Source organism: Propithecus coquereli, unplaced genomic scaffold (genome assembly GCF_000956105.1).
Source record: "Propithecus coquereli isolate 6110/MARCELLA unplaced genomic scaffold, Pcoq_1.0 Scaffold171, whole genome shotgun sequence".
Taxonomy (NCBI): Eukaryota; Metazoa; Chordata; class Mammalia; order Primates; family Indriidae; genus Propithecus; species Propithecus coquereli.
Genome location: NW_012141747.1, coordinates 2,133,581 through 2,150,397, shown reverse-complemented (window position 1 = coordinate 2,150,397; position 16,817 = coordinate 2,133,581). Strand labels below are relative to the sequence as shown.

At 44.9% G+C, this 16,817-nt stretch overlaps 1 protein-coding gene across 1 annotated transcript in view; it reads right to left on the bottom strand.

Annotated features, from left to right (window-relative positions):
• RFX8 (RFX family member 8, lacking RFX DNA binding domain) overlaps window positions 1-11,984 on the bottom strand; it is a 51,362-nt gene extending 39,378 nt beyond the window's left edge. The window contains exon 1 of the mRNA XM_012641923.1: window positions 11,867-11,984. Within this exon, the coding sequence (XP_012497377.1) occupies window positions 11,867-11,938 (72 nt within the window). The 5' untranslated portion in view covers window positions 11,939-11,984. The remainder of the gene's footprint in view (window positions 1-11,866) is intronic.
• Between the last annotated feature and the right edge of the window lie 4,833 nt (window positions 11,985-16,817).

Below are 16,817 nucleotides of genomic sequence, written 5' to 3'. Positions count from 1 at the left end.
GCCCGGCCTCTTCTAGCCATTTTAAATACACAATACATTGTTAGCTATAGTCACCCTACTGTGCTGTCAAACACTAGAACTTATTCCTTCCATCTAACTGTATGTTTGTATCCATTAACCAACCTGTCACGCCCCCACCCCACTTCCTAGACCCTGGTAGCCACCATTCTACTCTCTACCTCCATCAGATCCATGGAATATAGAACATGCAATATTTGTTTTTAGGTACCTGGATTATTTCACTTAATACAACAACCTCCAGTTTTCGCTCTCTGCTTCTAAGATGGCGCCTTGTTGCTGCGTCCTCACGTGGCAGAAGGCAGAAGGGCAAAAGGGCAAAAGGGACAGATGCTGTGATGTTGAACTTTTAAGTTCAGCATGAATTTTGGAGGGACACCAACATTCATACCATAGCGGGATAGAAACAAGCAAAGCTCTACGGTTTCTGCCCTTGTGGAGGTTTCAGTGATGATGATTCCATCCTCTTCCACCTGATTTCTCATAGGAAGCCTCCAATGGACTCATAGACAACCCCCGCTGCCCAGCCTGGCGGTCAAGGCCCTCTGAACTCGCCTTCCAGATTCACCTTCTGCTAAAGCTCCGCACACTCCCGCACAGAAGGAAGCTCATGCTTCACACCCCTTCGTCTTTGCTTGCCTTCTGCCCTAAGCCTGAGGTCATCTGCTCTCCTGCCTCCCTCCCCTGCACCACCTGTCAAAGTTCTCATCTGTCCTTCAAGGTTTACCGCAAAGCCCAGCTCCCTCATAGGCCCTTCGTGATCCCCCACCCAAAATGTGCGCTCCCCGTCTTTGAGTTCTCATGGGACCTTTTATACATTTCTGACACCCATCACATTACACTTGGTATCAAGCTAAATGTACCATCCTAGCTCCCCTATTAAGCTATCGGAGAGAAAGGTCTATGTCTTATTCACATTGCAGAATTCTCATCTCTCCCCCTCAGCGGGCGCCTTACACACAGGGTGCTTTATACAAAGGGTGACAGTATAGTTTGTTATAATTTGTTGTCTAAACTAGAGCATTTTTGAGAGTGGAAGGGACACTATTAATAGTTATATTGGGCTACAAGTGAAACTGAAATTGTCCTTGGCTACTTGGACATATGTCATCTATTTAGGCCAAATGAAGACTCAATGAATAGTTTGTGAATTAAGCTGAAGTGCTGGTTTTGTAGCTGGGCAGTGAGCACATGAAAAAGTGCAGCAAGGAGCCTTTCCTAAAGCTGCCATTATTGGGGATGGTCCTGCTGAGTGGGTGGTCCCTGAGGTATGTCCAGAGGGAGTGATGAGATTCAGGACGGTCCCCTTAGACAGAGACAGGAAAGAGTGGCACCATGGAAGGATAGGATGGCGGGAGCAAAGGCAGAACCATGTTTGACATATTCAGAGAGAAGCAAGTATGACTGAAATTATGGTTTATATTGGGAAAAATAGGCAACGTGGCTGGAAAGTGCAGCAGGAAGGACCTGGGCTGCTGACACCCATCTAGGGGGAGTGTCCTCTATCCAGGAGGTAAGGGAAGACACCCTAGTGTCTCTGAGAAGGAGAGAAAGCAAATCCAGAAATGTAGGGAGATTAGTCTTGTGGTTGTGCTTAGAGTGGGAGAGGGAGGAGAAGAGGCCATATGGGATCTCTGGACATAATTTCAGTTTAAGATGACAAGGGCTTAAAGGAAATATCGGTGCCAAAAAGAGTGAGTCAGGGCTTTGTGACCCAAGGGGGGCAGGGGTGGCTTTGAGGTGACACTTTGTACAGATTCTGCCTGTTGATATCATAGATCAAAATAAGGAAGTCAAAGGGCAGAGACAATTTGGAGGAAGATTCTAAATTTCGATTTCCACATATTGAGTGTGAGGCACCCGTGGGCCCATCTAAATGGAAATGTCCAGTAGACAGCCACAGACGAATGCCTGTGGGTGGGGGGAGCAGGACCAGTGATAACAGTTTAGGAGCCATCCACCTGCAGGAGGGGACAGGGGAGAGGTGGAAAAAGATGAGATGTCTTGGGGCCAAACAGCCGGAAGAGAAATGGTGGTTATCAAGGTGAGATCTTGGGAAAGGCCTGCACTGAATGAAGAGGGGAGAGAGGAGGAGACAGAGGAGTGTGTTCGGGGGCGGGAGCAGCAGGGGGATTGACACAGAGTCCTGAAGGCTAAAGGAAGTTTCAAGAAAGAAGTGCCAATTTCCAGCCATGTTGCCTGTTTCTCCCCAATGTAAATCATAATTTCAGCTATACTCACTTCTCTCTCTGAATATGTCAGTTGTGTCAAGTTCTGCATAAAGTTTGAAAAGAATACTCACTTGGTGAAAAATGGCTCTGGCAATTGGGATGACGCTTGAAATGAAAAGTATCCAAGGAAATGAACCAGAAATGGATTTCTCTGGCCAGTGATATTACCAGAGGCTGACAAAGGTGTTGTTGTCAAAGGTGTGTTGATGTGATGTGTGTGTTTCCATTCTTAAGGAGGACTTCAAGGCAGAACAACCAAACAGTCAGTTAGATACAACCAAAATATGAATGATTCAAATATTAACCAGGCTTGTGACCCAAGACCAAAGTACCCAAACGATGGATACTAACCTGTGATACTTTTTTTCACCTAGAAGGGAGCAATACTGGGCATAGAAGAAAGAACTTTTCTTGATACAGATTCCATCATAATGATACCTGAAAAATAAAGGTTGCCTTTATTTCGTCAAACTGCTGACATGCTTTATGGAGGTGCAGAGGAGGTTAGCTAATGAAGACTTGGAGTTCTCCTGGTTTTATCATTGACTCCATTTATTCCAAAAAGCCAATCCTTCAGCCTGATCAAGCTCTGTTAGGTAGATAAGCAACTTCATACTATTTCATACACATCAGCCCTGCAATGGGCTTGTGGACGCTCTACTCTGCTTTCCCGACTTAGGACATTCTAATCTTAGAGAGATGAGATGGAAAAAGCCTCCTGTGCCCCCACCATTAACCTTTCTAAGGTGATGTGGAGTGACACCAAGCTTCCCCCTCCTGGGAAATGGACCCAGCTTCTCAGAAACCCAGTAAAGAAGCCAGGCTCCTTCCCTGCAGCCCAGACCCTCCTCTGCCGAGCCCAGGAGACTGCAGCAGCTTGTCCAGTCTCAGAGCAGACGAAAAATTTTCCAAGTTAATTATTGCCCGATGTTAGGTTTGGAAAACTCTTCCTCTGTCTCCCTTTCCTTCATGAGTGGCAGCCCCCTTTCCTAATGTGGCTTTGATCCCTTCTCACTCATTTCCTGCCTCAATATAAAATAAACAACAAATAACAGTAATAACTGAGTGACAATTATGACATGATGGACCTGGTAATGCTGGAATTTCCTTTTGCATTAAAAATATAAGCTTGGGGCCGGGCGCAGTGGCTCACACCTGTAATCCTAGCTCTCTGGGAGGCTGAGGCAGGCGGATTGTTTGAGCTCAGGAGTTCGAAACCAGCGTGAGCAAGAGCGAGACCCCGTCTCTACTAAAAATAGAAAGAAATTAATCGGACAACTAAAAATACATAGAAAAAATTAGCCGGGCATGGTGGCACTTGCCTGTAGTCCCAGCTACTCGGGAGGCTGAGGCAGAAGGATTGCTTGAGCCCAGGAGTGTGAGGTTGCTGTGAGCTAGGCTGACGCCACGGCACTCACTCTAGCCCGGGCAAAAGAGTGAGACTCTGTCTCAAAAAAAAAAAAAAAAAAAAAAAACAAAACCATAAGCTTGGGACCTAAAAATATAGCCTCCTGAATATAATTCAGATATGCTAATTAGATGAATACTTAGAAATTTTAGTTCAAAAAGCAATAAAACAGTTCCATTATTCTATGTGTGTAGTTATTTAAATATTTCAATAATGAGACATTTACATGTCCAGACATTTAAAGTTTTGAATAAATATATATACACACACATATATACATACATACACACACACACACAGTGACTTTTGTATGTTAACAAAATTCCTAAGAAAATAAAGACCAGTATTTGGTTCTAGCATCTCTTTAATGATTTCAGGAACTGGATTTAATTTGGATCATGGGCACTCTTTGGTAAGAGTTGTTATTTACAGTTTATTTTGTTTTGCATTTTTTGCCACTCATTTTGTGATTTTCCAAATCCTGGTTTTTTAACATTTAAGATAAAACAAAAATTATAAACCTACCTGGCACTTCCTCTTGTGCCCAGCCTCCGGGTACCCAGATCAGGAAAAACCAAGCGCACTAGCTAAAAGAATAAACCAGATTTTAAGCTGCAATTCAAAAATTTAGAAACAAACTTCCAATTTTTTCTCTTACAATGTTTAATTTGTATTTCCTGTTTTCCAATTATAAAGAAAATAAATGTAAATGGAATTTGGGAAAAAAATCGGACAAGTCTGAAAAAGAAAACACACCACTCAGAGAAAACTGCCTTTTAAACCTCAATGTCGTTGCTTCCAACCTTTTTCTCAAAGCCTCCATATGTATATATGTTCTCTGGGCTCACATATTAAACATCTGGCATTGCACAATTAGCCTATCTGCAGTTTTGCATTCTACTTTCTCCTCTCAACATTATACCATAGACATTTCCTCTTGTCATTAAAAATTCTCTGGAAACAGGGATTATTAATAATTACATCATAGTCCATCCTGTGAGAATGCTGTGATTTTACTGTTTTCCTCTTTTTCTAATGTGATAGTCATTTCCACTTTTTGTTATTCATTTGTTTATCTAATGTTCTCACTTTCAAGGTTTTGTTAGTGAATGCTGTGAAATTCTTGAATAACATAGCTACTTCTGATTCAGCGTCTCACTTCCCAGTTATCTTGTCCATGTACCCTTCGTCAGAGGACACTGATATCACACTCAGGATCGACAGACGTCTCTTCCAGTTTCGCCATCAGAAGAGGTTCGTGACATGCATGGTATCCAGGTGCGTGTCTGTTGAGAGTGGACATCCTGGTTCGTGAGCAAATTACAAAATACAGAGCAGGGAAGCCACGCTCTTCAGAGCTGTCAAGTAAAGATTTCTGCTCTTTTTCTGTATTCCCCCCGTAACCATTCGGCCCTCCTTCTGCTTGGTTTCATGTCGCATCCCTCTTTCCTTTTTTATTAGCCCCAAAGCAGCAGGATTTGACAGAAACATGAAAACGTTTCTCCTCTTGTCTGGCTTTAGGTCCTGCCTCTCTCTACAGGAAACCCACACGTGCCTAGGTGTGAAGGAGGCAGCATTAGAGAGCAGCAAGTGTGACACAGAAACCATAGTCATGAGCCCAAGTGCAGAGGGTCTTTCAGGGAAGGAGAACCAAAATGCACAGAAGAAAAACAAATGACAAAAGATAAAAGGAAAAGTCAGCCAAGTGTAAAGCCAGAATTAGAAGCCAGAAATTCCTATTGTTGACAAGAGATTCTGACAATTTCACCTCCTCTGACTTAAGAAAGTCACTCAAAACCTTCCTATATGCCTAGCTGTAAAATAAAATCAAGGTGCAAATTGTAGCTATCTAAGGGAATTATAAGAAAATATATAGCAGGCTCAGATGTGGACTCTCAGGGATAATCTGGTGTTTTGGAGGAAGAAGTGGAAGTAACCTGCCTGGTTGTCTGGTGACATAATAATCTGCACATTTGATATCACTGAGTCTCCCCAAGCCCGGGCTATCCTGTGATTTCGTTTTAATAGAGAGAGCAGGCACATCAAGTTAAAATGAAAAAAAAAAAAAAAACTGGGATAATTATTTGCAGAAAATATAAGTTAAAAGATTATATCCTTAATATACACAAATCTACAGGAGAAACACTGATACCCCGATAGAAAATGGTCTGGGGAAACACACACACACACACACACGTGCGCGCACACATAAGGTAACACACGTGGTACCCACACAAGATACACATGACCAAAGCACATGCAAAAGGGCTTAACTTTCCCAATAATCCAATAAATTCAAGTGGAGGCAGCTAACTATAGTTTTTACCCAACAAGTTGTCTAGGTTAGGAATATTATGGATTCAGGTAAGAATATCATGAATTATCGATGTGAACTGGCTACAGTTGTTTATAGTTGGCTGTGGAAAGCAATTTGGCAGGCTGCATTTGAGAACATATCCTAGGGAAATGACCAGATACAGGTTGGGATTTATGTGGCTTAGAGCAGAGAAAAATCATAAACGACCTATATTTCCAATAAGAGATATGGTTAAATAAATTATGGTACTGTAACGTTTTTGGATGGGCGGCGGCAGAGAAAGAAAGACTAGCAGAGGGTGAAGGGCAAGCAATGAGGCTTTATTGGGGAAGGGGGAAAGAAAGTCCTCCTGGACGAGGTTCACTGGTCGGGAGAGATGGGGCCAGAGAAGTGTTGAGCTGGCTTATAAGGGTTTTGGAGTTGGGGGATGGGGGTTTCTCTTACGCACGAACTTTTGGAGCGCAAAGTAGAGAGTTCTTTGTTACAGCCTTTAGGGCGAGACTCACGGGCTTCCTTTTTCTCTAGGGAGGAGAAGGGTGCCCGCCACCAGCCTTACAGGTACATCCAAAAAATGTTTTACAGACATTGTACAGCATGCATTTGAAAATATTTTATGAGAAAATGTTTATGATATTTGAGGCAAAAATAATCATAACAGTTAATACTTCTTGGGTGCTTCCCACGTGGCAGGACTACTTTATTCTCTTTACATGTGTTTGCTCATTCACTCCTTAAAAGAACCTCCTGAAGTGCTATTATTAATATTACTATTATTAACATCTTCATTTTGCATATAATAAAGTTGAGACACAAGGTGGGTAACCTGCCCAGGGTTACAACCTAAGAAGTCTGATTCTGGGCTTGATGACATTAAAAATTATACCATATTACATGCTGGCTATCTATTCATCTACCTATCTCTATTTATCTACCTACCTATCCATCTATATCTCTCTATCTATTTCTCTCTCTCCCTAATCTATCTACCTATCTATCTATCTTTGTAGTTGGGGTCTTGACAGGAAGCATGGCACACTCAAATGAAAATAACTGAAGAAAGGTTTAACAAAAGAAGTCCTTATGAGAGATGTGACCAGGAGATAGGGACGCAATAAGAGATCATGTAGTACCCACGGCCTAAAGAGGAGACAAAAATCAAACTGGGAAGGAGAAAGTCTTCAGAGGGGTCCTTCTGTCTTATCTATTTATTATCTGTCTGTCTGTCCGTCCATCATCCATCTATTCATGGATCTGTCAATCCATCTCTCTACATAGTATCTATACAACTGGATGAGGCATGAAGACAACAGACAACAGGTAGCAAAGTGAATTGTGAGACACACACCCTAGGGGATTTATATCCTCAGGCATTTGGCTAAAATTTGGTTATAAAACTCACCAAAAGCCCTCAACTCTAATCATCCACAAGGAGGGAGAGAGAAGAGGAAGCCTAAGGGGTATTCTTACTGCAAGACCCCCCTTTCCCTGTGAAGGACGTGCAGAAGGGATGTGGGACAGTCACCTCAGGCCTCACAGAAGGGGATTCATGAGTCACTTGAAGAGCTTATGGTGAGGCCCTGCAGCTGGTGTCTGGTGATGGTCTAGGACTCCTGTGGGCAGTGAGCGCAGGGCTGGCCATGGCCACTGTTCTGGGTTCAGCTGGCACACCAAGAATGGCTGAGTCCTTTCCATGGCCTGAAGTTGGCCATGTGTGAGACACAGCTGGCATGTGGGAAAGCTCAGATGCTGCCATTGAGGCTCTGGTCGGGCAGTCAGGCCTTGGCAGCCTTGGGAGGGGGACTGCTGGGCAGGCAGCAAGTGAATTCCAGGAAAGAGTCCTTCACGAAGCCACAGGATGTGCACGGGGACATTTCCAAGGGGGGCTCTGAAGAGCCCATCAGAGGACCCATGGCACAGGGAGTCCACCTGCCCCCAAAAGCATGCAGCCATGAAGTAAGAACTTTCCAGCCACTCTTATCTCCTTCCCTCCCTCCCAGAGGGGACAAACCACACCTGGTGAGAGGCGGGGAGGAGGAAGAGGGCATGAAGAAGCCCACGCACCTAGTTCTCTGTGGCAAGATACCCAGCTGGAGCAGATGGGGAAACAGCTCCATTTTCAGCTGAATTTGGAGTGTTATCATCTGGGACTGGACGCTCTAAGTACCAGACTGATACTGCTGGGTGAATTCTAGTGACAGCAAGACTGTATCACCCAGAGATTTCTGGTGAGGTCATGCTGCCTGCTTGAATGCCCGCTGAGAGGCTAGGGGAAGAACCATGCCGTGGGCAGGTACAGAGGGACACGAGAAAGGAAGACGGAATCACCGTGTGGTAACTCCCCCCGCTCAGTTGGTGACATATGCACAAGTGTGTGTGCACGTGTGCAGGTGAACTGTAATCATCTGGCTGTATCTCTGGACAGGGAGGCTACAGCCAGTATTCATTTTCTTCTTTTTATACACTTTTCCCTAATTTCCACATTTTCTACAAAGGGGATATATTCCTTTTATAAGCAGAAAAACATCAGTGAATGTTATTTCAAAAGAGGAAGTCAGCCTTCCGGAAATTCCCTAATCCATGTAAAATATCACTTGCACCAGCAATGAGCATTACCCATCGTATGCCCAGGACTGCCAAAAAGAGCAAGAAACAATCCAACATCTGCACAGGAACTCGGTGTGAAATCAACTCCATTCCCCAGGGAGGAGGGAGGAAGTGAGAATTGGGTATTTTGTTGTTTCTCTTGTAAACATGCTTTGGGATCATATCCTCTTCCCCTTCCCCTCCCTCCTCCATTTAGTCACAAATTCAGCAGCACAGAGACGCTTCCCAGCTTGACTGAAGTGGCCCATTCTTCGGGCAAATTTCCATGAGAGCTTAAAACTAGTACCTTGGCATCTTGGGGAATAGGTTCTAAGGGGAGTATTAAGATGAAAAATGCTACATAAATGCATGTTGTTACACGCTGGAGTCTCTTTTTAAATTTTTTTCTTTGGCATACTCTACAGTGCGACTGCTGTGGAGGTGAAACAACCGTATAACAAGATCTTAAAAAGATTTTGACAAAGACTTTTGGCTATCACAGAAAAGGAAGTAGGGATCCAATGGTGCCAAGGCGTGTCCAGCTATCATCACCCATGTCCCTCTGAAAGGCTCTTAGGTAGGTACATAAGAAAAGGCTGTAGCACCAGGATACCAGAACTCAGCCAAGCCTTGGATGAAGTTTTCCAATATTCTGGGTGATGAAATGGCAAAGTGTGGGCTGAGTGATAACATAGTCAGGCAATTCCCGGCTGGTTGGAAAACCCTACTCAGAGTCACCCAGCGAGATGGAGTGATAAGAGATGTGCTTTTCAAATGTGGCAGCTTGACCAGGCTGGGGAGGCTGGATGACCTACCTGAGATTCTACAAGGCAGCGATAAATAGAACTGCAGGTCCAACTGAAGAGGGGAGATATACTAGGAACAAGGGGATAGCCACTCTTGGGTTCAAAGAGTTAACTGCAGGATGATACCCATCTGATAATAACAACTACATTTTATGTGTACGTAGAGTATTTCACAGTTTACGAAACCATTCTAAGAGGCCTAGCTTAATTTCAGCTCATTTGAAAAATTACTTAAGGGTTGTTTTTGTTGAACTACCAGCTTAAAGTGAAACCAACAGAGTGACATAGAAAAATAGAAGCCAATAGTACCAAGAAGAAAAATAAAAAGTAAGCGCTCCTGTTCTCTGAGCATACCTGGGCACTGGGTTGTACCCTTGGGGGTACCTTTAAGAGGAACATCAATAATTGAAGTCATAATGAAACAGGTGGGCAGGGAGGTGAAGGTCTGGAAGGCAGCAGTAGTTAGGGTGGTGACAAGAAGACAGGGATCTGTGAACAGTTGTTTCAAATATTTGAGTAGCTGCCATATTAGAAGATTCTATGATTATCAAAAGTGCAAAATTTCCACCAATGACCAAGAAATTTCAGGGATGAAGATTTTGATAGGAAGAATGGATCCAGACATTTCGATGTTTTGAAAATAAAAATTGGAATCCACAGGATTGCTGATGGGAAGGTGACTTGGAGCAACCACCTTGGAAAACAGGGTAGCCCCATCCCTTGATGTTGGTTGGCCATGCACCCTCTGCCTCTGCAAGTTCACCCCTGGACATACGGGTCCAAGGGAAGATCTTCACATGCACACCAGGACACATGTACACAAGTGTTCACAATGGCAACATCTGAAAACAGCCCAAATGCTTATCAACGAGAGAGTGGATGCATAAACTGTGAAATATTATGCAACAGTCAATTGAATTTAGATGAATCTTAATATAATATTAAGTAAAAAAACTTGCCCCAAATTGCAAACAACACAATATCCCTTTTAATAAAGTTAAACAACAAAAATTAAAAATAGGCTTTTTAGCAATACAAATAAATGCACTAAAACTCTGTTTTAAAAAGGCAAGATATTGATGAATAGGATGATGGTTTCCACCAGTGGGGAGGGCAAGGAGATGAGATGTGGGGGAAATGGCAACACGGTTCCTTTTGGGTGGTGGTTCATAGATGCTTATCAAGCGCTGCATGCATCAATGACGAAAGTGTGTCATGAACCAGTCCAATTCTGTCCACCTGGGGACCACTAAAAAGAGGGAGAAGGAAGGAAAGAGGAAAGGAGGGAGGAAATTGAATTTGCAGCTTTGTGGCCCAGTGAGCAAGCTCCTTGTCACCTAGATCATTGAAGCCCAAGCCAGATGGCCACTCAAAGTGGCATGATTGTGCAAGTTGTGAACTACACCACGGCCCCTGATGAGGAGTTTCATGGGTTTTTATCAGCCTGGGTTCTGCTTGCCAAGCCACAAATCTTGGTGTGGGACTGTTTGTCTAGAGGATGAACCACCTTCCTCTTTGCAGAAATGTGCTGTCCCCTCACCCACCTCTCTGCTCCTGTGGCTGTCTCTGCCCTGAGTGGGAATATTGTTCTCACAGAGGGCTCCTAGCCAGTGGTGCTTTCGAACAGATCTTATATTCAGTGTGCACTTGGACCAGGTGACCTCCAACATCTCTTTGAACTCAAGAACATTTTGGGGGGAATAGCAAGTGGAAAGAGCTCTGAACCGCAATTCAAGAAGCTGTATTTGCCACTTGAGCATTGCAACTAGCTGGGGGACCCTTAGCTTTAATCACTCCTGGTTTGTTTTCTTGACCATGAAACACTAATGCTACCTGCCTGAACTAGGTGGCTGTGACAACCAGAATAGAAGTTCAGTGAAGGCAGCATTTTTATTGATCTTGTTCATTATTGTATCTCCAGCATCTAAAACAGGGCTTGGCATATAGCACCTGCTCAATAAACATTTGTAGAATGCAGAGGGTCTCAGACTATCCATGTGCTAATATTTGCTCTATAGCACATAGTCCAGCAAGAAGTTCCTGGAGATAGGTCTTAACTCCAGAGGAAAAAGAGCCAATGAATTCTCTAAGTACTACCCAATTGTGGCACGCATCAGTTGTCTGACACCACAAAGTGGCTCTCAGAGCTTGTGTGGTGCTGAGCCTTGATATTTCTATGCAGGGAATAAATGGGCCAGCAAACCCAGCTCCCCAAAGAGTGTTTGGAGCTGCCACAGTTACATTCCCTTAGATGCCACCCATTCCTCATCTTTCCTGGCCCTCACTATCAAGTGTGGACAAAGAAAGGTGGCCAGCAGAATGGCTTTTCAATGGAGATGAAGTGTGTTGACCACCTGATCAGTTTCCCAGGTTGGAAGCCAATTATACCCATTGAGAGCCCATTAGACCCAAATACATTTCAAAATTTCCTCAGTTAACTTGCTTCCTTCCCCCCCCCCCCACTTACTTAGTGAATACAGTATTCTAAATCTTCACAACCTACCTTCCCAAATGTTGCTGGGTTGACTTGGTTCTGAGCATTCTGCCCACAGGTCTCCACGTAAATCTCATACATGAGATAGCGAGGCACACTGTACCCTTCGCAAATGCAGAAATTATCAACCAACCTGGGGGCAGAGGAGGACAAGGAAGAGGAAATTGGCATTTGTTTTTCTAGAGCAAGATAGTTTGACAAAACCAATGGTCAGACACGTGTGGAGTCCCCAAATAAATGCAATATGTCTTCTTTATTGAATGGAACCCTGCAAAGGCTCACAACTGGCATCGATGTGTCCCTTTGTCCTTAGGCCAGTGTTAAGTATACTGATTATGGGCTTTTAGATTATCAACATAGTAGGTTTTGGTTTTGTTTGTTTGGGGCAGGTTGGTGTGCTAAAAGGAAGCCCAAATTATCGGGCTCGGCAGACGCTATTTCATATACCTTTGTAAAGATTGCAACAATATCTACAGAACTGTAAAGTGGAGAATTATTTACTCAGCTTCCCAGTCCATGTGCTCACGTCTTTTCCTCCCTTATTCCCTCTACTCTGAAGCAGTTGCCTGCATGGTTCTTAAACCCCTGCAATTTAGGACAGGGTACTATATTTGGAGTCTTTGAATTGCAATGAGACGTAAAATGCAAGACATCAAGAGACAGAGGGGCTGCACACTTTTATTCTTCTTTATTTCCTATTGGGTACAGAATGGCATTTACGTGTCACCTGCAGTGCCTGTGGCTTCTATTCAAGGTGGGACCTTCAACTGCCCAAATGCTCCTGGCCCTGGGGCAGGGTGCCTTCCCTGGCCGTGAGGGGCTCCACCTGAAATTCACAGATCACACCCAGCGATGGCCGGAAATCCCTGGTGTTCCTTGGCTTGTAGATGCATCACTCCAATCTCTGCCTGTGTCTTCACATGGACTTCTCCCCGTGTGTCTGTTTCTCTGTGTATTTGCTAATAAGGACACCAGCAATTGGGTTTAGGGCCCACTCTAATCCAGTAAGACCTCAATTTAACTGACTACATCTGCAAAGATCCTATTTCCAAATAAGGTTACGTTCTGAGGTTCTGGGTGGACATGAATTTTGAGGGGATCCTATTCAGCCAGTACGGGCCCGAGGGAGGTAGATTTTTCTGAGAGCCTCCTGCAACATCAGCCTGGGAACCTGACCCTTCAGATACTTCACAGAGGTTTAAATATAGCTGCTACTGCATCAACTATTCATCTCAAAGTTTGAAGTGGCAAGTGCCAAATTCCTACATCTAGGAGACATTTATGTTTCTCTTGTTAAGATACCACTTGAAATATGAAATCCTCTATATCTGAAATATCACAGAAAAACATTGGCTAAGTTTGGGGAGCTGTGGCAAAATGTGATATGCAACGAATTCAAACTCACTTCTGTTTATTCATAGCTCTACTACAGATTTAGTCAGGGAACTCTCTCCTTAAAAAAGAAATGTACAAAATACAAACTCCTTAAAATGAATTCTAGTTTAAATTTTTCCTGATTGTTCTTTCTTGTCGCAGACATTGATTTGCTCTAGGCGTCTATGAATCGTCCTCCAAGTTCAAAACGACATTATGGAGACTGACAGTTATCTGAGTGGACTAGTAAGGCCAATTAACACTATTAACAAGGATAATAATAAAGGCGTGTGACCAAGAGCCCGTAAAGAAAGGGCTGCCTTCTGGATTTGAGCCCAAAGATTGGTTGCTCTCATCCTGCCTGCTCCAAGAGATTCACCTCATTTCTGACCACATGCCTTTGGTCGTTTCCCCAAGTTCTCAGCCGAATCTCAGAGACCGGCTTGTGACAGGCAGTCAGAACACATTAACTGGGCGAGTCGGGGGATTGAAAGTGGGTTTTATAATAGCAGTTGCCTCCGCCTTTAGTCTCCATACACGGGGGAAATTATGATCATCACAATCATAATTACCAGGGCTTAGAACCTCACGGACCCAGGTTTAAATTCTGACTCTGAGACACTGAAGAATTTCTGAGATTAGAAAACAAGTGCATGATACGCCTAGTACACTGGCTTGCACATGAAAGCTCTTATTATTAATATTATCATTTTTACATCTACCATCAAAATCCATAATGGAAGCAAGAAAGATGTCACTGTCGGCAGACCGGCAGCACAGAACGCCTGCTGTAGGTGAGCCTGACTTCCAGCCACCTGCGGCCACAGGGAGAGGCTGAACAGGGAATGTGCAGGCAGAAGTACTGGCAGGTGACATTGGCTCAGGGTTTTACACTGTGCCACCAAAACATCCTCTGGTAATACATGATTACAAGACCTGTCCACATTTGAAGTGGATCAGACCACTAGATTCCTTGCTTTGCTGCATAATAATATTTTGCAAGTTTTGCTGTCAGATAAGGTAGATTACTAGGATCTTGAGGACATTCATGATGTTCTTGTTTTGAGTGAAGGCCAATCTGATGATTGCCAGCTTCAGAGCACACGTATGTAGTCGGCTAGTGGTTCCCACATTTTCTGAGTACTCCCTTTCATCACAAAGAAAGCTGTGGTGAGCCCCCGCCACACTAGGAATTATAGTACCTTTTGGTTCAGGCTGATCAAAAGCTACTAGGAATTCTCTACCATTCCAAGTAAATTTTGTATTTTATTAGTTTCAACAGTCTGCAGAAAATCTTAAAAGTCTTATTTGTACACTGGAGACAGTTATTTACTCTACAGCCAGGGCTCCGCACGCGTAGGGATCAGAGGATGCTAAGGGTTTCACACGAGGTCTGAAGCCAGAGTCCCACCCAGCCGGACCTGCTGGCTCTGCGCCCCAGCAAGTGAAGTCAGGTTCCCCATCCCTTTGTGCCGCTCACAGGTTTAGCCTCTTCTCTCCCCGTTCCTGTCTGTGAAACAGAAACTTTCTATTACTTCCATTTCCTGAGACTAGCCAGCTCTCCTGGGACCTTTCTGCTTGGAAAATTTATTCTGTACAGATGACAATGGCCCTGATGTCTCCAAGACATGTTGGGGACCTAACAAATGACTGATTGGAAAATGAAACAATGAATTGATGTGGAAAATGTTTCTTCCACAGGACAACAGTGGGGCCCCTCCCTGGCCTTTCACTTGGAAGCTGGCTTACTGACCACTTGCCCAGCCTTTGCCAGTACTGCTCCTTGGGCATCTTGTTACACCCTGCTCCCCCCGCCCCCCAGAATGTCAGACTCTGGAGTATGAGCAGAGAGGCTGTTTTTAATGCTGATGTTAAAACTACCAGCGCCAATGATCTGCTAATGTCCCACCTCATTGATTGAATGCCTAAAGAGCAGCCCTCCACAATGAAGTGATACCCCTCCTTACTTCCACTGCCACCCCCCAAACTTAAAGAGTGTGACCCCGTGGGGCAGAGCCTTGTAGGGGTAAGGAGTGATAGCACGGAACTTGAATCAGTCCGGCTCACTGCTAAAATGGTCTACACCATCCTAAGGGCCTTTGGAGGGCCGTCTCCACCCCCCGCCTCAAGTTCACAAATGACCTTAGGAGGGTGTTCAGGTATTTTTGAACCAATCTCTAGTCATTCTTTTAAGCCTCTGAAGCATAATTCAAACCCTGGAAACTCGAATTTACTAAATGGTGACCTGAAATAATTGATAAACGCTTACTGAAAACATAGTGTGCTTCAATATTTATTCTTTTCATTTTTTTTCCCATTTTGCAAGATAAGACATATCAAAAAATGTCTTTTGGAGGAAAGTGGTAACTGTTTAGGCCTGTTAGGGTTATAATCACAAACACACCCTTCATTTTTCTATTTTACTCATGCGACATTTTCAGAAAGTCTTCGCTTAGAAATACTTTTTGAAACTTAAAAAAAGAAAAATGTAGTGTGTTATACAATAGTTATTCACCTTATAAAACTAAGGTCCTAGGGCTGGTTTAAATTATTTTCCTATTTATGAAGAGCTACAAACCCATGAGTTCCTCAGTCACAAGGGCTAAGGGTATTTTTCTTTTTTGTTTTCTTTTTTTCTTCCTCTGCTGCTATTTAAATAGCTAGAAGTGAATTTCACAAACAATGTGGAATGCATTGTTAAAGCTAAAAATTGCTTTGCTTTAAGTTAGGAAACATCCCATTCTGGATCTTATACTAAGAGAAAACATTTCCTCCCCTGGCCAACGCCCAGGTGCTTTCAGATGTGTATATTTAAGCGCAGGCCAACCAACAAGCCCCCCGTGGGGGCCAGTCTGGATTGCTTCCCGCGGGAAGTGTGACCAACAGGGAAGCCCACAGATGGAAAACCCAGTCCCAGCGCTGACTCCCGACGGGGAGGCCTTTGCAGATATGTGTGTGTGTCCTTTGCAGATGTGTGTGTGTGTGTGTGTGTGTGTGTGTGTGTGTGTGTGTGTGTGTTTTCCCATCCGCGCTCGGGCGGGCCAGCATTAAAAGGCGCTGGTCATGGGGGTGAACCTCTGTCCTCTAGACCTCGCACTTGGCTCGGGCCCACACGCTGGAGACAGCAGCGGCGGACGCTTCCCCCTCCCCTGTCCCACCTCTTCCATCCGATTATCCCCGGGACGCCCCAAGCCCGCTCTCGAAAGCCGGTCCGCGTGGGAAGGCACCCCGCTGGCTCACCACTGGATGATGCCGCTGTGCAGGCTCCGGCTGCCCCCGCCGCCCGACGGCGAGGCGGGCACGCCCTCGGCCATGGCTCGGACCGGGCCGCAGCACCGAGACAGGGAGCGGGCGGCGGCGCGTCAGCGGGCGCTGGGCTGCACCGGTCCCGCCGCGCCGCTCCTGCGTGTTTACTTTAGAGCGGGGCGCGCGGGGTCGGGGGGCGCGGGGAGCGCGGGGGCCCGAGCCCAGCCTGCCGGCCCGAGCCCCCAACCTCCCTCCCGCGCCCTTCCGAGGACGCTCGGACCACGCCCTGCACCCTGCGGCGCGGGTTGGGGTCGCCTCCCCCCTTGATCAAAGGATTGAG